The sequence below is a fragment of the Pieris napi genome, chromosome 7 (assembly GCF_905475465.1).
Source record: "Pieris napi chromosome 7, ilPieNapi1.2, whole genome shotgun sequence".
NCBI classification, from domain to species: Eukaryota; Metazoa; Arthropoda; class Insecta; order Lepidoptera; family Pieridae; genus Pieris; species Pieris napi.
In genome coordinates this window covers 7379244-7401387 of record NC_062240.1, presented here as the reverse complement: position 1 = coordinate 7401387, position 22144 = coordinate 7379244, and the positions used below count along the sequence as shown (strand labels likewise).

The window sequence follows — 22144 nt, the reverse complement described above, 5'->3', positions numbered from 1 at the left end:
ACTTTAATACTAATTTTTATAGGTTTCAAGTATCGTCGACCGTTTTAGATTTGGTATGTAACAAACTTTATTTATAAATTAAATAAATATTGAAAGTAATATGCCAAAAACCTAAAAAATAACACCTTAATATAAAAAAAAAAACAAAAAAACACCAGTGGCACTACAACATCATGTCTCAGATATCGATATATATTTCGATCAAATCAGTCTTGACATCATGCCTGACAAAAGCTGTCAACTTTTTGGGTCTAAGGCATGCCAGTTTCCTTACAGTTACAGTTTTCCTTGACCGTACGAGCGAGTGTTAAAGGCGCATATAGACAGTAGTCCATTGATGCACGGCAGGGGACGAATCTACGATCTCAGGAATGAGAGTCGTACGCTGAACGCCACTAGTCCAAGACTGGGCGCCTTAATATCTTTATTAAAAATAAAATCAACTTATTAATTTATAGTGCATAGTTAACGATACATGCATATGTTGAACTACTAATTATGAGATATAAATTCAAGTTAAAATTGTTGAACTATCCGTAAGTTTTGCATGTGTAAAAACTATTCGTACTACGTGTATCATCTGTTGGTGGAATATAGACGAATCAAAGACTATGCTTTTAATATTTTAAGTTTTACTGATTGTCAATTTAGCCAAAATGTTAATACTATAGATTTCGATGAAATTATTTAACAGCGATACAAACAAATCATATTTTAAGATAGAAAAATTAATCAACAGAAGTAATTCCAACACAATTTCAGGACAATAAAGATTTCAAAAAGCAATTAATGAAAGCACTTGCAGAGTTGAACTTCAGGCATAAAGGGTAATTAGAAATTTAATATTTTCATTGCTTGTTAAAATTATTTTTAATTAAGATCGATGATTAATTAACCAAGTGCTTAGCTTTAACTTTTGACTACGAAATATTAATATGAATATTTAGTCGCGAAACTTATAGAACATATAACACTGTTTTGTTAATTTCTTTCCGAAGGTAGCATATAGGGTAGAAAGACCCTTACCTTGCTTGCTTTCTATACACGAAAACTTAGCTCAAGACCAAGTGTTGCAGTTACCATTCTATTTAAATAACCATTGCGAGTAGGCCTCAGATTTCTGCATCTGTCATTTGTTTTTTTTTCTAATAGGCAATCAGCCTTCGTGCTTGACACACGCCGTCGACTTTTTGAGTCTTTCCCCGTATGTGGTACTGTCAAACGCGCATATAGATAAAAAGTCCATTGGTGCAGAGCCGAGAATCAAACAGACGCACGCTGAAGCCATTAGGCCAACACTGATTTAAATCTTCATCACAACAGCGTAAATAAGTACTGACATGTAAACACTGTTGTATTGGAACCAGACCCAGCCTGTATAGAACCCTATCTAAAGCACCTGGATACGACGGTGAATGAGTTCAATAGTAGAATAGTGCTAGGGGGTGATGCAAACGCCAAAAGTCCGTGGTGGGGAAGCCCAAAAATAGACAATAGAGGACAAGCCTTCGGAAGTCTGGTAACAGAGCTTGGCCTGCACATACTGAATGATGGGAAGCAACCAACATTTGAGGTTATAAGGAAAGGAACCAGAATAGTCAGCCACTTAGACGTAACAGTGTGCACGAGTGACCTACTGGGAAAGATCGAAGATTGGAGAGTAGACATAGGAATGGTTTCATCGGATCACAATGCCATATTATTCAAAATTAATGCAAAAATGCATCAAGGAATCCAGAGAAAGAGTAAAACAAAAATTTACAACAGTAAAAAAGCTGATTGGGTAAAATTCAAGGAAGAAATGTTAGGAAATATAGAAAATTCTCAGTTAACAGAGGACGTCGTAACAAAGATAGATAAAATTGAAGACTTGGAACAAATTGTAGAAAAGTTCACAGATGTAGTAATTAAATCAAGTGAAATAGCAATTCCAAAAATTAAAACCGGGAAGAAAACAAAAATGGTTTGGTGGACCGAAGAACTACAGGTGCTCAAGAAACAGGTTGAAACTAGGAAGAGAAGGATAAGATGTGCCGCATCACGCAGAAGGCAAGAGGTCGTAGGTGAATACCTTGCATTAAAACAAGAGTATGAAAACCGGATCAAACAAGCCCAAACTGAGAGTTGGAAAAAGTTCTGCGAGAAACAGGAAAGAGAGACAATGTGGGAAGGTATATATAGAGTGATAAGAGGGACAGAGACCAGAGTCCAGGATTTACCACTTCGCAGGGACGGTAGATACATTAGCGAAAGGGAGTCAGCGGAGACCTTGGCAAGAACCTTCTTCCCGGAAGACACTAGTGAGGATGAAACTGAAGACCACAAATTGATAAGAAGAAGAGCAAACACAGTAAATAAAGAGGGACATAACTTCTATGATCCCCCTTTTACAATGACTGAACTCGAAACCGCCGCTCTCAGTTTCAACCCGAGGAAGGCCCCCGGAGAAGATGGCATAACGGCGGACATAAGTTGGCACGCGATAAACGCGGCGCCTAACTTATTCCTCACCGTCCTAAACAAATGCCTGGAGCTAGGGTACTTCCCCAAATTGTGGAAAAAGGCTACAATAATTGTATTGCGCAAACCTGGTAAGACAGATTATACAAACCCGAAGTCTTACAGACCCATAGGCTTACTACCTCTTCTAGGCAAAGTATACGAAAAAATGATAATCGCTCGGCTAAAGTGGCATCTAGTCCCGAAAACCTCGAAAATCCAATACGGATTCATGCCCCAGCGGAGCACTGAAGACGCCCTATATGACGCAGTCACACATATACGCGCAAAGCTGAAACAAAAGAAGATACTAACAATCGTATCACTCGATATAGAGGGCGCATTTGACAGCGCTTGGTGGCCGCAAATTAGAGTCCGACTGGCAGAAGAACAATGCCCATTAAAACTAAGGAAAGTAATGGATAGTTACTTACACGAAAGACAAATAAAATTAACCTACGCTGGACAAACGGTTGAAAAAGTAACTAACAAAGGTTGCGTTCAGGGTTCAATAGGGGGACCAACAATGTGGAATCTAATATTGGACCCGCTCCTACAGGACTTGCGAAATGGTGGTGAGTACGTCCAGGCTTTTGCGGATGACGTCGTTTTGATAGCGGAAGGAGAGACCGGTAGTGAGATCCAGCAGAACCTCAACCTAACATTGAACCGGATACATAGATGGGGTATCCTAAACAAACTGAAGTTTGCGCCACACAAGACCAAAGCCATGGTGGTGACGCGCAAACTGAAGTATGATACCCCACGACTAAATATGAATAATGTACCGATACAGATGGATAACCACATTCGAATTCTCGGAGTTGATGTGGATGCTAGACTCACATTTAACAGACATGTGGAGAGGGTATGCCGGAAGGCCATCCAGATATATAAGCAGCTGGCCAAAGCCGCGAAGATCGAATGGGGACTAAACCAGCAAGTTATCGCAACCGCGTACACTGCCGTTATTGAACCAATCATAATGTATGCGGCCGCGGTGTGGGCTCCCGCGACAAATAAAATCTGTGTACGCAGAAAACTAAATCATCTTCAAAGGGGCTTTGCCCAAAAAGTAGCAAAAACTTATAGGACGACATCATTACACGCAGCAACCCTACTGGCCGGGATACTTCCACTAGACCTCCGTATTCAAGAAGCCGCTGCCTTATACGAGATAAGAAGGGGGGTCAGCACGGAAATACTGGAGGGCGAAGAATTAGAGAGGAGAGTGAAATACGTAGATCTCCCACACCCGGCGAAACAAACAAAACTGGACTACAAGATGCTCACCAATCCGGAAGAAATCGAAGGACACGGCGGCACACAAATCTATACGGACGGCAGCAAAACAAGTATAGGAGTGGGTGCCGCTTGGACGGAATGGAAAGATGGAATGGAAATAAATAGCAAGATGATTAAGATGGCGCCCCACTGCACAGTTTTTCAAGCTGAATTGACGGCACTACGAAACGCGACTAGCCACATAAATAAAAATAAGCGTGATGCTAAAATAAACAGTGATTCTAGGTCAGCATTAGATGCTATTGTGAGTGGACGATCTCTCGATCCCCAGGTAGCCGAGATCCGCCGGAGCCTGGAAGAGTGCCGCAAAAGAGGAACTCATATAAGCCTCTTCTGGGTAAAGGCGCACGTTGGTACGTCAGGGAACGAGAGGGCGGACACGTTAGCAAAAGAAGCGGCGGAAAGACTAAGGTCAAAACCTGAATACGCCGCATACCCCCTGTCATATGTAAAACATCAGATAAGGCAAAATACTCTAGATGTATGGAATGAACGCTACCTGGGGGGTGAAACAGCTGGAACTACAAAATTATTCATCGCAAATGTTAGAACTGCGTACAAATTAATAAAAGAGAAGCGTTTCACACCCCAGATGGCGCAAATTCTTACAGGGCACGGAGCCTTTGCACATTACCTTCATAGGTTTAAAATTAGGACAAGCCCAGCATGTGACTGCGGCGATGAAGAACAAACAGTAGAACATGTGCTCCTACATTGCCCTATATTCGCAGCGTCCAGGCACGACCTGGAGCAACAAATGCAGATGACTGTAGACCGTAACGGCCTACAGGACATGTTAATAAAGCACAGATCGTGCCTGGAACGGTTCTGCCATAAAATTGTGGAATATATAAAGGCGGCAAACAAAACCCCAAGAACGGGTCTCGCGAGGAATTGCGTCCCGGCTCGCCCATGAATATTGTAAACAAAAATATTACAGATGTAGCCGGGGCGTCTTTCGCGAGACGTGTGATGTGCAAATGTCCCTGGACACAATGGCAGGGGAGTAGAAAAGTGATATATTGAATATAAAAAAAAAACACTGTTGTATAAATTTTAATGTAATATATAAAATTCTCGTGTCGCGGTGTTTGTGGTTAAACTCCTCCGAAACGGCTCGACAGATTCTCATGAAACTTTGTGTGCATTGGGTATGTCTGAGAATCGGACATTATCTTTTTCATCCCCCTAAATGATAAGGGTAGTCCACCCTTAAATATTTTATTTTATTTTTATATATTTTTTTTATGATACAGCATTAAAAAATACATACAACCCCTAACTTTCACCCCTCTACGATCAACCCCTATTTTTTTATTATAAATGATATACATGGCAAAACGACGTTTGCCCGGTCAGCTAGTAATGTATAGTTTTTTATCAATATGTTGATTAGTTCGATAAATACTGATCTGATTTACAAAAACTTATCGTAACCACAGAACAGTTGATTAAATATTATATGACATTGTTCATCATGTTTAATATTAATACAGAATAATAATTTCAGAAAAACAAAGCTATATATAGCTGCGGTGAAGAATGAGGTGTGTATGTGACGCAAATATTATTTAAAAAAGTCGGAGTAATTAAGACAAATTTGCTTTCAGAATATAAACGAAACACCGAAAAACTATCTCAGTAATGTGGAGTAAGTATATAATAATTAATTCTCTTATCTCAGTGGGGTAGGTTAGTCTTGTAAAAGCTTCTACAACATACATCAAGCAACTATCTGTCATAATCAAATTTATAGTAATTTTATTCCTGAGTATAATATTATTTTTGTAATGTAAATTTACGCTCCACCGTCACATTCTCTGTTGTATTTTTAAAAGTGATATTAAATAAATAACCGAATACAGTTCAAACTATTCGGCATAATTGCTTGTTCTATTGAGAGGATAATTCTTTATGATAGGAAAACTTAATAAACTCAGACTAATGATTGAGTTTGTCAATCTCCTTCTATTCTCTTTGTATCCGTGAGAAACTGGAAGATAGGAAAAGCTTAGTACCCACAGTCCACGTAGTATTAAACACTTCTCAAACGTAATTCAAATCAGGTGCAATCTGGGTACAGTCACCAAATTTGAATGTTTCCTGGTACCATGGTAATTCATACATATTTTATGCAACTGTTTTTTGTAGCAACATCGTGGTAAATTTTTACTCGATTAATTGTATGTTACGGTTAGCAAAAGTGTGTGTGTACCTGCGATCACTATTCATCTTATACAGGGTATTCATGTCATAATAAAATAATTGTTTTACAGACAACACAAAAAATGGCGCTGGAATAATTCAAAGTATTATAAGGTATTCTTTCCTTAATTCTGTTACTACCATACTATTTATAAAAATAATTAAGTAGCATAATTAACAGTACAGTTAATAAATCTAGTTAATAAAACACTTCTAAATAGTGCGTTTATAGATAGGGGTTACACTTTTATTGTAGGTAAAAATATGTAGAAATAATTAATTGAAACGCAAATTAACATTGTACAAATCTATATTATGATCAGTTAGAATATTTTAAAAGGATTACCATACCGTTGTAAGCATTTAATTTAAATGCAATTTAATTCAAATTTATGTGAATATGTGCATTATATTTTAACATAATATTATCATTTTAATTTTAGGGTCATGACAGAAGACTGAAAAGGTATTTTAACAATTTTATTAAAATCATTATAGAAAATGGGAATAGTAGATTGAGTTTTGAAGCATTTTTTAAACACTTTCATGACTGCATAATTGTTCTAGGTCCAATTCATGTAAACCAAAAATTTTCTCGAAAAAAAACCATTCAGTATTTAATGAAAAAGTTAATTACATTAATATCTTATATTTAATTTAACATATTGGTTACAACTATATGTACCATAATATCTGGTTTTATATATGTACATTAACAAATTAATGTTTCAGATTTGTTCCTGTACATTCAAAGGTAGGGATTGCTATGCATACCTAAATTTGTTTTTGTCTTAAAATAAAATCTGTAATCTGTAAAAATAATATACAAATTTGTACCTCGATCATGTAAATTTTGTACCAAACAACAATTGGATTGATTATGAGCCATGAATTAGTAGTTATGTATATAATGTAATTAAATCGCGTGTGTAGTCTTCCGTGATGATATATGAATCAAATTGGGACCAAAGGTTTCTTGATTAAAAGCCATAAATGCTTTGCGTATATGTCAAAGAAATAGGGGAATTAGAGTGGTGAAAGTGGAGACCAGTTTTGTAATTGCTGTATTAGAATGCTCTAATCGCCATAAGCCTATTTTTTAAACCCACCAGATTTTAAAATGTCGAAGGTTTTTTCAAATTCAAATTCAAAAATCATTTAATCATACAGGCAACACATTGTACACTTATGACTTGTCAGTAAAGAAATACATATTAATGCTTCTAATTTTACATTTAGTGCCAGTTCTTAAATCAAGGGCATAGAACGGAAGAGAAGAACTGGCAATAAACTCTCCGCCACCCTTTTTAATCGCCATGTTTTTTTTTTTTACACAAGTTTTGTAAGGAGCTGCAACCATTAAACCATGTTCCACATGACATCTTAAGTAATTAATACTAATAACATAAATTAAAAACAAAGAGTTGACATCTATCAGCAGGAGGCATGGGGAAATAGGAGCACGCACTTACATTCTCGTGGGAACAACACGCAAACACATAGTCGAAATAATTAACATCAACGCATACACGAATTCAAGTACGACCAGTCACCACAAGTAGCACCCGTTCACGAGTATGACGCATGGCCAGCCATCGGCCCCCAATCCATATTTTAGGGAGAGAGACAACCCGACGCATGGACGCCGCCACAAGCAATGACATTTAAGCGAGCATGACGATCCTTGAAATGTGGACTTGGCTTTATATTAGCATCTTTTGACACTCTAACTCCAGCATATACGGGATTTCTTGTCTGCAAAGAGTGAGCTCAATTATACTCCGTTTTGCTTCTAATTCCAGAGCGTATCTTCTGGTCCCGTATCTCGAACATCTAATTACTAAGTGGAGCCCAGATTTCGCCCCTCCACTCACAATTTAAATCTTTAATCCAAATCTATGTATAAAATGGGCAATGCCATGTAACCTGAGTTAACGACGTAAGCTTAGTTTTGTAAAATCTTGAAGGCGTCGATTATGTTAGGAAGGTAGAAGGAAAGCTTAAGCGATATTTGTGTTGCAAATAAATAGAATTCTTATTTATTCATGTCAATTTCGTGTTGTATGTATTACTATTGTATGTTAGTAGATTTATATGTCTGAGGAAATGTTTTTCCCCCATAAATAAAGCATAAGTGGGACTCAGCTTACATCAGGTAATCCCTCTGCTACTCATAGTCCTAAAACAATATATGTATGTTTCATAAAGATAACTTTCAGTACTTGTTCTCTTTGCGAGAAAAAAATAAAGATAGTAAAGCGATACTCAGAAACGAGCACGAAGATATATTACATTCATCATCAGCGGATATTATTTCAATAGAAGAGAGAAGTACAACACCAAAAAGCATAGAATTTGAAGGTGGTGTAACCGAGAAGAACTGGATTAAAGCTCATGTAATGAATTAATTTATACATAATTTATTTGCAAATAGTGTCTCTAAAGATACTCTACAGAACATTCTAATATAAAAAAGTAGCACTACAACTACTAACTCTTGAACTCAGATTTATATGTGCTGAATATTCATTTTTCTCAATAGACAAGTAAGTGATTAGCCGTGTGCCTGACACGCGCCGTCGTACGAGCGATTCATTGCGTACATCACAACCAAGTCCATTGCTACACAACCGTGATTCAAACATACGACCTCAGCGTTGGAGACGCTCCACCGCACGCACGCTCAACCGACTTGGCCAACATTGTTCCAACTCAATTATCATATAACATTTAAATAAAAACTTAAGTAGGAGGCATTACTACAAAAATCTTAGACATAAGATAGTTCTATTGTTCTAAGAACAGCTGTTGCACAAACTTTTAAGTTAATTCGCAGTTAAACCAAAACACATGAATGCTACTGTTTAAAAACAGTAATGTGTAAAATATTAAATTTTTTATATTGTATATTTTTTTTGATGGGTGGCTATATTGCGGTATGTAAATTATAAGGTAGCCAAAGAAAAATGTGGCCCTTATGCCAGCGCATAAATTGTAAGGGCACTTAAGTGTAGCTATCCTAGCATCATCTCCTGCAAGAGGTCGAAGACAGATTTAGAAGAACCACACAATAATTTTTTCAATAAATTAATATTATCTATATCGGACCGCTGCTGCTGTGCGGCGACGATGCGGCATTATGTCGAATGCGTAACAGACGTTTGTGTACGCAAGAGCACTGATAATACGCGCAACACCTCTTATTTTATTTCCTTACAGTGCAATTTTTATTTATAAATAAACGTGTTGCTTGTTATTCTCAATTTCAGAAAAACTTCAATAATATTCAGATAAATGACAACGCACCCGAATACTTAAAGTTAATCCCAAAAGATTCTAAAGAAAATATTCGAAGCTGGTGGTTCTTCAGTCAGGTATGATAACCATTCTCTTGCCTCAAAAGTTTTATTCTAACCAATTAAAATAAATCACATTAACATTTTTAGGGTCGATTCGACCAAACTTCAATTTATACACGAGTAACTATACCAAGAATAATCTATTCCATGATTTTAATCTCGAGTAAATCCATAGTCGTTTGTCCACGTAATCGATAGTATAATTGCGCTAGGAATAACAATACGCGAATAGCAAGAGAATGGTGAACGAAAATAAAACTCGGCAAATAAATGTTGTTCTACAACGGGACAGTGTAAGAGCATACATCATGTCAACTCGATTTTGCCGTATTATAGAAAAAGTAGCTTTTAACAGGTGTCAAACGACAACAAAATGTTTTTATTTCTTGTTTGTTTCATGTTTGAGGCTTTCGTTTAAAAAGGAACTTCTGTTGAGCCTAGTTGAATTTCATTCTAATATTATAGAAAATAAAAAATCTAAAAATAAATAAATAATAAATTGTTTAAACGTTTCATTATACAATGCTAGACTATTAATTTACTGCGTTGCGTTGACTTGAAATTAAAACACAGAATACATATTTGTGAAATGACAGAAATCAGCTGATTGGACTGACTGACGCCATTAAATTATTCTAGGAATAGCTGTTATTCCGTGCGAAACGGCGGTATAGTAGCAATTCCCGAATAAGCCCACTATTCTTAGAATATGTAGTTGGTAAAACGTAAAATTGATTTACTCTCGATTAACTGACGATTTATTGTAAGATTAAGATTTACTCTTGTTTGGTCGAATCGACCCTTAGTGCCATATAGTCTCTATGGTTGCAATTCTTATTTTCCGACTATGTAAATGATCAAAGTATTTCTGTTAACGTAAAATTGTAAACACCGTTAGATTGTAATCTATCTCGCGAGATTATAAACTGTCGAAAGATTGTGAGCCTCAGCGTACTTAACGCTTACAATTTAACGTATTATTATTCGGTAGATTGTACTACACTAACTTAGTTATCATTCAAACTTCTTTGGTCAATTACAGATTAATTTTACTTCCCAACAATTTCATATAACTACCGAATAATAATACGTGTATTTCTAAGCAGTTCGTTGAAGTTCACAATCTTTCGACAGTTTATAATCTCGCGAGATAGATTACAATCTAACGGTTTTTACAATTTTACGGTGACATTTCCAAGCCAATACAACTGAGGGTCAATTCTCGTATTGTGACATGTAACATTAAGTGAGCCTCCTATTTGTTCTATAAAAAAAACATTCCGTATATGACAAAATAAGGCAAGTGGAATGGAATTCTCCGATACATCAATTTCGTAGACAGTAAAAAACTAATGCCTTATTCCAATTTAATAGTTCAAAGGTATTTATTTCTTTTCAGCATGATTTCAAAGAATTTTCGGGCGAACGAAAAGTATAAGCAAAGAAATTAAATATACGAAAATAAAAGACTGTTTGATCATTGGTTTAATTCCTATAAACATTTTTCTTGTTATATCCATTTAAAAAAAAGGGTGCGTGTACTTATGTACGCGCGAAAGAAGTTATACTGCTTTGGCATTATAAAAATAGTTTTTGATTGCATGCAAATAATTAATTACAATTAAATGATCAGACTGGAAAAGGAGTCATTATAGTCAATAAAGTTCAGTTTACATTTGAAAAATTAAATAAATAAATATTTATTATTATTCTCTTACATTAAGTGTAACATAAATTCTATTATTATTCGAATGTTGTTTTTAAATTATATCCAATGCCGTATCATCTTCCATGGGCAACTTCATTCTGTTAATTTTGTGTCACGGTGCGCGCGCATCGTAAAATTTCACTCTCATCAATTTTTCATAACGCGTCTAAAGAAGTATAACTTCAAAAATTGGTTCTATTTTACAAGGCATAGATATTTCTTTCATATTCTCTGATTTATAAAGTGTGCGCAAATCTTATTGTTTCGATTAACATACTGTATAAATCTATTTCTCTAGTTTTTTTTCTACACAGATGTATTAGAAATCCCCTAATCGTTATCTTTTTGAGAAAAAAGAATAATAACATATAATAATAACAAAACATAAATCGTGTTTTATGTTGTAACATAAGGTTCGTACTTGTAGCACAAACGCATGTTTTCAGTCACCGATAGATGTCATCATTTGCAAAAAAATCGCAAATAGACAAATAATGACATCTATTGCTGACTTGACTTTGTGTTACGAGTACAAATTTTGAATCTTTTAATTCCTAATTGAACACTGCACTGTTTTAAATGACAATGATCACAGGGTTCATTATATATAATATACTGAAGACGGAAATGTTTTAAGCGTATCTGTATTTCAGATATATTACAATATTTATATATTACAGAAATCTGTATAATTTATGTAATGTATAATTAATAAAAAAAATAGTACCTGTATCACATAATACAAATAGCAAAACTCTATCTCTAAATTTTACTTGGAGCTCATAACATTTATAGAAGTCTAATTTTATGAAGCTTTCGTGTATTAACGATAGATGTCGCTTAAATAAATTATAACAACAACTGTTTACATTTTAATGAAATAAATAATTGAATACTGATCTAAATTAATTACCAGCCGTTATATTAAAATAATTATAATACTTAAAAATTTTAATTTTAATAATGGCGATAAATTCGGTATACCGAATTTGGGACATTGCAGTATACTGCATATTTAAAAAAAAGGGTGCGTGTACTTATGTATGCACGTAAGAAGTTATTATTCTTTGGCATTATTAAAAATAGTTTTTGATTGCATGCAAATAATTAATTACAATTAAATAAAAAATACTGGAAAAGGAGTCATTATAGTCAATAAAGTTCAGTTTACATTTGAAAAATTAAATAAATAAATATTTATTATTATTCTCTTACATTAAGTGTAACATAAATTCGATTATTATTCGAATTTTGTTTTTAAATTATGTCCAATGTCGTAGCATCTTCCGTGGGCAACTTCATTCTGTTAATTTTGTGTCACGGCGTGCGAGAATCGTAAAATTTTACTCTCATAAATTTTTCATAACGCGCCTAAAGACGTGTAACTTCAAAAATATTAGGCTACGTCAAGGGTGAAGCCAGCTGATTGTCAAAGGCGCAGGTGGCCAGTGGGACTACAAGAGGCTAATACAGAAAATTTTAACGTAGTTTTGACTGAACAATGTTAAAGTTAAAAGTATAATATATAGCTTATCCATAAAATCGTCTCACAACGATCATGCAGAATACAGATTCAAAATAAAATGCTAGTTTGACATGTCATTATTCTATAATCTATTACCGTTGAATCATCGAAAGGATGTAATCAAAGGCCAAAGGAGTGGAGAATGATTTATGATCTGGGCAAGTTATCTAAATGTTATTTAAAAAAATGAATACTGTTTTTTAGCATTTACATTCTCACTTATTATCATAATGTATATTGTTGGATAAACCCTAAATAATAATATTTTTGGTAGTTAATGTTGAGTTTTTTTTCATTACAATATCGTTGAGTAAAACATAATTTCATTGTTTTATATTGTATACATAACATCAACTAACTGTTTATGTATTAACCATAAGCCTAAACTATATTTTAAACTAAACAAATACACAAGACCTTTACAACTCATTTCAATTCTTTCTTAGATTTATGATTGACGGCACTGCTATATCTTGTGGTTACTTCATCTGTGGCTGAAAAGTACGCCACTTTTCTATATCGTTGAAATGAATTTAGAATTAGTGGACTGTTACTTACAGAGAACGGGAAATGTGCCATTTCACTTGGCAGAACAGTTTACCACTTTAATGTCGCTATTATTAATTGACATATATATATATATATATATTACATTTATTATACTACTACATACTTTCTTTTTGAAACATCTTCAACACTTCTTGTTTTCAATTATTTATAAAACATACCTACTACAAACGATCAACTAGAAGTACTTGAACGCTTGTAAACTAAAATACTCAAAATGTATTTAATTGATTTGAAGTACCGTGTCTTACTTACGATAAACTATATAATAAAAATTGTATAGTCCTGTCAAATCAGTATTTGTTTGACCTACAATTTAGAGATTTAAAAATATATAATATACTACTTGACACGACTTACCTTACTAAATTTCGTCCAGTTTGTGCTCATCAGAATACACCATTGTCAACATCTACATACATTTTTATCATATTGTGATAATCGTGATTGTATTAAACAAACAAGTAAGATAAAGCCGTTGTAACACAAACGTTGTAGCATTTACTGAATAATTAGTTACTATTGTAGAACTGTTTAAGAAGTCAATATTTTACATAAAATAGATGATTTCCGTGAATGTTGTAAAAATATGAGCAAGCTACATTGTATGAATAAAAAACTGGTGTTTATCGTCTGTGGAGGTCTTAGTTTATTAACCATAGTCGTGGTTTTGTCGTTAAGTTACTTAATAAAACGGTACGTTACTTTACTATTGCTATGTTTAAAATTCAAATTTATTCATTTACTAACATAACATATACACATACGACTGTGTCGAGTTCTTTTTAAATTTTTAACATTTTTTGAAGTGAAACTTCTTTAATGAGGGTAATTTTTTTACGGAACGTCACGAAGATGTGCAGCGTTTTTGTCGAAGAAATGGGAGAGAGCGATTAAGACCGATTGAGAGAGAGAGTGAAAAGGGGGAATTACCTTATAGAAATTATATTTTTAAAATTAAAATTTCGTAAAGAGAATTTATGAAATATTAGTTAGTATTATATATTTTATGCAAAATAATTTATTGAAATCTCAAATGACTGAATTAAATCATTAAATTCCCAACATATCTTCCGTTTTCCCGCCCTCTAAGTCTCTGGAATCTAAAGTGTTAGATTTGTATCAATATGAACAAGAGTTAAAATCTTGTTTGCCAAAGATATTTCAATTCTGACATATTGTGTACTTTGTATGCACGCACTTTTTTTAAATATTAAGTATATATGTAAATATAGTCGAAATATCGCCTCATTGTTATTATATTTCATAATATTCCATTCATAATTAGAAGAAACAGTCTACGTTCTACTCCCTACTATAGTAGTAAAGGACTAAATTTTTGTCCAGGCCATAGTATAATACCGTTACGGTCCCCAATAACTTTCATATATATGTATGAAAGATATAATTATATGACAATAAAACGTATGATCATGTTATTATCAATGGTATAATATGAAAATATATTTAACAAGCGCACCCCACAGACGTAGTCCTGCATGATATATCAAGCGATTAGGATATTAAACAAAGTATAAAGTTGCGTTAGCAAGCTTTTTATCAATAAAAAATTAAAAAAAGTGTCGACTGCAGGGCTCCATCCAAACGCATACAAAAAAATCATTCAAATCGGTCCAGCCGCCAAGAGGAGTACATTGACATACATACGTACAGTAGAATTATATATATAATTATATAGGCTATCCTATATTTTAAGTTAGATCAAACTGCACACGGTGTGCAAATTTGATTGAAATCGGTTCGGTAGTTTAGGAGTCCATAGCGGACAAACAACGAGACACGTAATTCATATACTTATACTAGCAGACCGGTCAAGCGATGCTGTGGCTAAGGTTTTAGTTATATTACATAGTAGTAACCTATTCAAGGGAAACGGTAGGAGAACACCAGTCATGGGGACCACCATGCATTTTTGGTGGTAGTGCCATTAAATTGTAGATTATTTGAAACGTTGGTACTTTCAACACAGCGCCACCTGTTAGAATTGTCACTATCAAATAATAAAAAAAATTTTTTGCAATAAAATAATATTTCGGGTATAAATTGAGATGAAGGCTATCCTATCTTTTAAGTTGGATCAAACTGCACACGGTGTGCAAATTTGATTTAAATCGGTAAAGTAGTTTAGGAGTCCGTAGCGGACAAACAACGTGACACGTAATTTATATATATTAAGATTAAGTTAACACACGAGTATTTTGAAACGCACCCGTGTACAATATCTTTAACCAATGATTTTAACATTATAACTGAAACATCCATTCGTGCTGCGTGCGAAACGAAATCCTGTAATTATTGCGTTTCGTCCCGCATATAATTATAATTAGTGATCAGTACTTATTTGAATTATCTGTTTATTGATTCTTCTTCTGCTTTCTCCTTGTTTTATCAATATATTCTACTTCATATTAGGCTATCACATGTTTAAGTGAATACTCACAGAAATATTCCAATAAGATGATTAGCTTAGAATCTTTGTCGATTCGAGATATCATATCTCTATAAAAATAGTCTTTCTAAATTTATAGTAATCTTATCTTGTTCCCACGACACTTTTTGGAGTATAATGAATTCAGATTAACATTCGATGCACATTGTGTCAAAGTCACTAACATTGATTTGTAATTACCCGCAATTATATGTTACCGCGTTTGTATATTATTTTGTTGTTAGTACGAGTTAAATAATAACAATACCACAATTGTGTACCACTAGTGACCCCATATGTATTTCAAAAGGAAATAAAATTAATCGGTCTTATACCTAATTAAGGCAATTGCCATTTTCATTTTTGTTTTATTGATATATTTCACTTTTAGATATAAATATTATCACTTGAAAAAGAAATATAAGAAAAAACTCGTTCCTAGTGAGTACAGAACCATACTATATAAGGCATAGGTCAGTTTTAACTCGTGTTGATCTACCAAATAATTAGAAAATCAGTGTATTTGTAGTTGCATAAGCGATTAACTCTTTAAGCAAAACATATTAATTAATTAATTTAATTGGTGCCATTATTTCCGTGACTTTCGTTGGAGAAATTATTCCCCGTATTTGTTATTAATTCGTCTACAGCTGTTTAGTAATTATTCTAACATTAGAACGTTACCATTCACATTTACCAGTGCGAAGAAATGACGATCGATTATTTTAAATTGTTGTGTGCTTTATTGGTTGCTTGTCAGTGGTACGTGCTAGCTGTATATAATAGTAATAAGTAGAATGATGCATTATTATGAAATAATTTATTATTTCTAGTGGAGCGTCACATGTGCAACCCAAACTAGTTATAGACGAAGATGGTGGAGCCGATGACGCAATGGCCATTTTTATGGCTCTCATTTGCGAGAAATATTTGAACGGGTGCGTATTTTTATACAGCTTATATTATAGAAGTGTAGATTAGGCGTGTCGCCACCCTCTGGTCGTCTATTCAAACCAGTTCTGGAGTAATGGTACACCATGAAGTGAAGGTACGGATGGTTTGAAATCCAGCATGACTGAGACCCTAAAAGAAACGGCTGATAACCTACTTGCTTCTAAAATTATGAAAAAATATTAATCGTATTAAAATAAATTAATGTTTCAGACCGCAAGTGGTAGGCTTAACCACGGTCCATGGTAATGTCAATGAAAGCCAAGCCTACATTAATACTCAAAGAATCTTAAACATAGCAGAGAGAAAAGATGTAAGTATAGTTTTGCTGACATTCCCATATCTTTAAAAAATGCTTTGATTTGATTTTTCAAAATTTCTAGACTTAAAACTAAATTCCTTTTCTATAAATATTTTTTTAGTATTTTTTAAAGTGTAATCTTTATCAGAAAGTCAGTTCGTGTTAGTGATATTTTAACAATGTTTCGAATTTTTAATATTCTTTAAAAACCTTGCTATTTCGAATTAACTTATCGAATTCCATTTCTGAATAGAAATAAAATTAAAACATCTTGTGTTTCAGGTTCCAATCTACCGTGGAGCCGCATCGCCATTCATCCATGGCATCCCATCAGACAAATTTTTTGGAGAAGACGGTCTTGGTGACAATAAAGTAGAGGATTACGATAAACTTCCTGCAAAACCGATTCACGCAGCGTTGGCTCTTATCCATTTATCGCACTTATATGGTGGTAAGATATCGCTTAAAGTTTTTTATCGTTTTAAGCGCTTTTTTTTGTTTTAATTATTATTTATTTAAATATTACCTACCAGTTCAATGTCGATTCAAGTTTTTAGTACACAAAAAATATTATTTTATTGGAGACAAAATACCTCATGTAACTTTTATTTGACTTATTCATATAGGTATTTTTAAGAAATATTAGTTTCGAAAAAACATATTGAAGTAACAATTTATACTTTCATTTTTTTATGTGGATAATATAAATATTAAATAACATCTCAGATATTTTGTAATTTGATTAAATATTAAACATTGTTCTACTCATAGTATTACAAAAAAGCAAATTGAAATAACGTAATAGTGGAGTTACGATTTCTATTTCATCACTGTTTGATGATCGAAATCATATTGTTTCTATCAAACTTTAGATTAGACATAAAAGTTACTCCTTAATAATTATCATTATTTTTATTTCTAGACAAACTCATAGTAGTAGCAATCGGATCATTAACCAATATTGGACTGGCAATCAAACTGGATCCAGAGTTTGTTTCAAGAATAGGACAGTTGTATGTCGGTGCGGGACATATTCATAGTAAGTAAAATCACAAGATTATATCTAACGATTCCAGTACCGTCGAAAGCCAGATGCCGATGCCCTCTTTCTTCTTTAATTACTGTACTGATTTGCGTGCGTTCGGAGCTGTAGGAGGGTTATTAGTTTTTGATAGGATGACTGAAATCTAGTTTAAATAATTTTAACCAGTCACTATATATATAATATAGATGATAAGTACGGTGTCAATGGTGCAATTTTGCCAGTTTTCGCCCGTTCTACGCATTCGATTTTCGAACTGGTACCTACATGTAAATTCAGATTTTACAACTTTTTCGTTCATAAATTCACCTTTTGTGTCCATAGTTACCAATATGAATGACTAAATCTTGATTTAATTTGATTTTCGTTTTATCACTAATGTCATGGTTATAGTAAATAATTTTATATATATATTTTTTTGAACCTACTAGTAGGTTTGACTAGTAACCCACAGCAAATGAATGTCTTAATGTTGGGACGAGTTTTAAATACTGCAATATTATTTGTTCATATATTTATAAATAATTGATTAAACCTAAGATATTAAACACAATTATCAAAAATGAATCATGTGGGTATATTTATCCTTAGGCCCAAGACTTAGCCATAGTTATAGACACGACTTATATTTAAGCCAGTTATTTCCTATTTGCTAGTGTACTAACTTTTGAATTAACTTAGAGACTTAAGACGTCACATCTTCTAAGGCCTTCCAGTCACTTGCCATCATCCCTAGTAATGTTTCAAAAATGACATTGACAATGGCAAGAACGCGGTCACACATACAAGAGTCAATGTTAAGTTTTTTTTTGTACCAGCTGCAGAACACAAAGAAGCTGAGTTTAACGCGGCTATGGATCCTGAAGCATACCACATCGTAGCCAACCACAGTTACCCCAGCCAAGTAACAGTGGTGCCCTTTTCACCTATATTAACCTATGTTAAAATTGAAAAGGTAATTATTAAAGCAATATTTTTCAATTAAATAATAATGACTTCTATTGTTATTTTGTAGAAAAATTTACCAGTAGCGCTACAAAGCGGTCTTGACCAAAGCATCTAATTGGTCATAATATGTCACCTAATATGTTCATCAACGAGATTGATCATATACCAGCCCTGCGATTCTGTAACTCACTTTTCGAACTCACACAGCGGTTTTCGCATCGGCGGTCGCTCTCAAATCAGTTGTGAAGCAGTTTTTTTACGATTTGGCATTCTGAAAAGGTGGGAGCTTATAGTTTATTGTTTATCAGAATGCCAAATCATAAAATGACTGCTTCACGACTGATTTGAGAGCGACCGCCGCGCCGATGTGAAAACCGCTGTGTGAGTTCGAAAAGTGAGTTACAGAATCGCAGGGCAGGTTCCTGACGATGATTTCGTTTGTGTGCGACTCAATTTAAGGGCTAAAACGGTTTTGTACTATTTATTTTTTACTAGCGAGAAGCATCTCTATGGTCTATCTTAACTTCAGATTTTTTATTATCTGTTGTAGTGCGTTTTGCGCGTTATTTTTGTAGTGCGCCATCCAAAATATTGGATTTTAATAAACCTAATGAATTTCGTGGATGTTTTCTTTCATAATTTAAAAGTTTTCGTAGTTTAATAAGTTAAAATTAATAATATTAGGCGTTCGGTTATCTACGAACATTCTTTTAATTACAAGGTTTAATGATTATTATTTAGGGTTTTAAAAATTGCGCGCTTGTTGTATGAAAAAAATAAAAAAGTCATTAAAACATTATTATTATTTCAGAATTGGCGAATCAATGTTCTTGGGAAGATACCAACAGTTATATCAAGTTATATGATGATATTCGAACGAAAATCTATCGCCGCTGTTGATTATTGGGCTAATTTAGACCCGGCTGTGATGGCGGTAGTGCTTCGTGAGAGCTTGGTGGATGAGTTTAAATTTTCGTTAAACAGTGTTATTTTATGTGGTAAATATTGATAGTTAATTATATTATTTTTTTTAATACAACAGGGGCAAACGGGTAGGAGGTTCATCTGTCGTTAAGTGATACCGCCGCCCATGGACACACCATGCCAGAGGGCTCTCGAGTGCGTTGCCAGCCTTTTAAGAATTGGTACGCTCTTTTCTTGAAGGATCCTAAGTCGAATTGGTTAGGAAATACTTCAGTGGGCAGCTGGTTCCACAAAGTAGCGGTGCGCGGCAAAACCTGCCTTAAAAAACGCTCAGTTGTGGAACGACGGACGTCGAGGTGATACGGGTGGAATTTCGTATTCTGCCTCGACGTCCGATGATGAAACTCAGCTAATCCGAACAACTCCGAACGAAAGAGTAAGAGTAGATGAATATTAGTAATATTATTTTAAATTTAATAATACTTCGAAATGTGAATATCCTAACGTGCGTGTTTTAAGGTTACGATTTTCGCTTCAAAAATAATTGTGTATATTTGTAAACTGATCCGTGACGAATTAGGTAATACTTATGAATCATAGTTCTCGCTTAGTCTCACTTCTTATTCTTACCCTTGCCACTAATAATGACTTCGGTATATCAAATTCAATACATTCTTGACATACAGGAGTTGAACTTAGCGGGACGCCTTGACTCTTATCACCCTGAATAAGACCCTCTATCTAACGTATTATCTAATATTACTATATGTAATAAATTCGCATTGAAATTGTAAAAGGTTTGATGTTATACAAGGACAATTAAAACGATTATGAAACTTTTACAAGATATTATCAAATAACTATCACTTACATAGTATCACGTACGTGAATTTTACCCCACCACGCAAAATATAACCTATTTTAAATACCCATTGCTTAATCTTTTTTTTGATATCTGTTCCAGGTACAGACAGAGGCGTTACTCCTCATGATTTTCTTTCGGAAAACGCAAACACAAGAGTAGCTGTGCGAATCAACAAAGTAAAATATATGCTATTTTTATATACAGTTTTCTCCGCTCCATTGGAAGGTTCAGGACATTCAAATGGGCCTTACTCATAATATAACCTAACATATTTTATTTAACATTATTAGTAACTTAAGAACTGATATTTTAATAATATATGAAATTCCGAAAAATAAATAACAACATTAAAACGATGCGCTTGTTTTATTTCAAAGGTACGTTTGATTACATGATTACATGGCTACATGATTCCTAGTGAAATATTGGAACTGCCTTTAAACAGATTCAAAACACATATCAAAAAAACCTTAATGTGTAAAGGTTACTACACAGTCAATGACTACCTGGAAGATAAAAACGCTTGGCAATAGTTCTAATTATATTCTTATAATTTGATTTGTTATCTTTGAAGTGTTATGAATATGTGTGTAATGGTGAATGTGGTAAATCACAGAACAGATTTTTATTTTTTTTACTTATGTAACTTTAATGACATTGTGGTTTATGACATTTTCCTTTGAATAATTGTAATGTAAAGGGAGGGCAAAACTTGCTGAGTTTCTTGCCCGTTCTTCTCAGAACAAGGCCTCCTGGTAGTTTTGCGAACGGATGGCGTAGTCCTGCTCTTTCGTGAATTTTGTAAACGTTATTGATATTCATAAGCATGCTCTAAGAAGCATCTAAATTGAATAAACGAATTTTGATTTGATTTGATTGTTTATCATTAAAAAACTGGCGCTACAATCTACTAAGGTCTGGGTCTCAGAGTTCTGTTTTTTTTATAAAAGGCAAATAGGTGATCAGCCTTCTGGTTTTTGAAACAAGCCATCAGCTTTTTGCGTCTAAGGCACGCCTCACTATGTTTTACTTCACTGTACGAGCGAGTGGCAAGTACGCTGCACATAGATAGAAAGTCATTGGTGCAATTTGCAAAGCCAGGCATCGAAGACGCATGCTGAATCCACTCGCGCCCGAACCCAATAATCAATCCACAATCTCAGATTGAAAACAATCTGTGATCAGACCGTGACAGTCGATCGATCTCCTATCTGCATCCCAATAACCAAACCCTACGAAGACAATCCATTTTTGGCAACGGATAAAATGCTCTTTGTCGTTCCGTTTTACCGAGTTTTCACTCATATTTGATAATCAATGTAAACCAAATAAAGTAAATAAAACCGTACAAATAACATTAAAATATACATGTGTATGTTTAAAACATAACAAACAGTTTTTTTAATTATTTAAAAAACTGGTGTTAGTTAAAATCTGTTAAAATAATTAACTGTTGAAATCGAGCTTTCGTCAACTGTCATTTTTATACAAAGGTC

The 22144-nt window shown here is 34.0% G+C and overlaps 2 protein-coding genes across 5 annotated transcripts; both read left to right on the top strand.

Annotated features, from left to right (window-relative positions):
• Positions 1-18: 18 nt before the first annotated feature.
• On the top strand, positions 19-10830 carry LOC125051299. Its single transcript, XM_047651515.1, has 10 exons — positions 19-53; positions 763-827; positions 5315-5351; positions 5415-5455; positions 6081-6123; positions 6453-6475; positions 6742-6763; positions 8229-8405; positions 9279-9383; positions 10768-10830. Exons 2-10 carry the CDS (start codon positions 790-792, stop codon positions 10804-10806), a joined length of 525 nt encoding a protein of 174 aa, XP_047507471.1. The 5' UTR covers positions 19-53; positions 763-789; the 3' UTR covers positions 10807-10830.
• Positions 10831-13742: 2912 nt separating this feature from the next.
• LOC125051334 (inosine-uridine preferring nucleoside hydrolase-like) lies at positions 13743-21004 on the top strand. Of its 4 annotated transcripts, none has more exons than XM_047651578.1 (8): positions 13743-13864; positions 16451-16555; positions 16782-16881; positions 17152-17320; positions 17792-17908; positions 18730-18866; positions 19671-19857; positions 20748-21004. In XM_047651578.1, exons 1-8 carry the CDS (start codon positions 13758-13760, stop codon positions 20903-20905), a joined length of 1080 nt encoding a protein of 359 aa, XP_047507534.1. In that variant the 5' UTR covers positions 13743-13757; the 3' UTR covers positions 20906-21004. The 4 variants fall into 4 exon arrangements, with proteins under 4 accessions (XP_047507534.1, XP_047507538.1, XP_047507537.1 ...); XM_047651582.1 differs by lacking the exon at positions 13743-13864 and adding an exon at positions 15973-16058; XM_047651581.1 differs by lacking the exon at positions 13743-13864 and adding an exon at positions 15976-16090.
• Positions 21005-22144: the final 1140 nt, after the last annotated feature.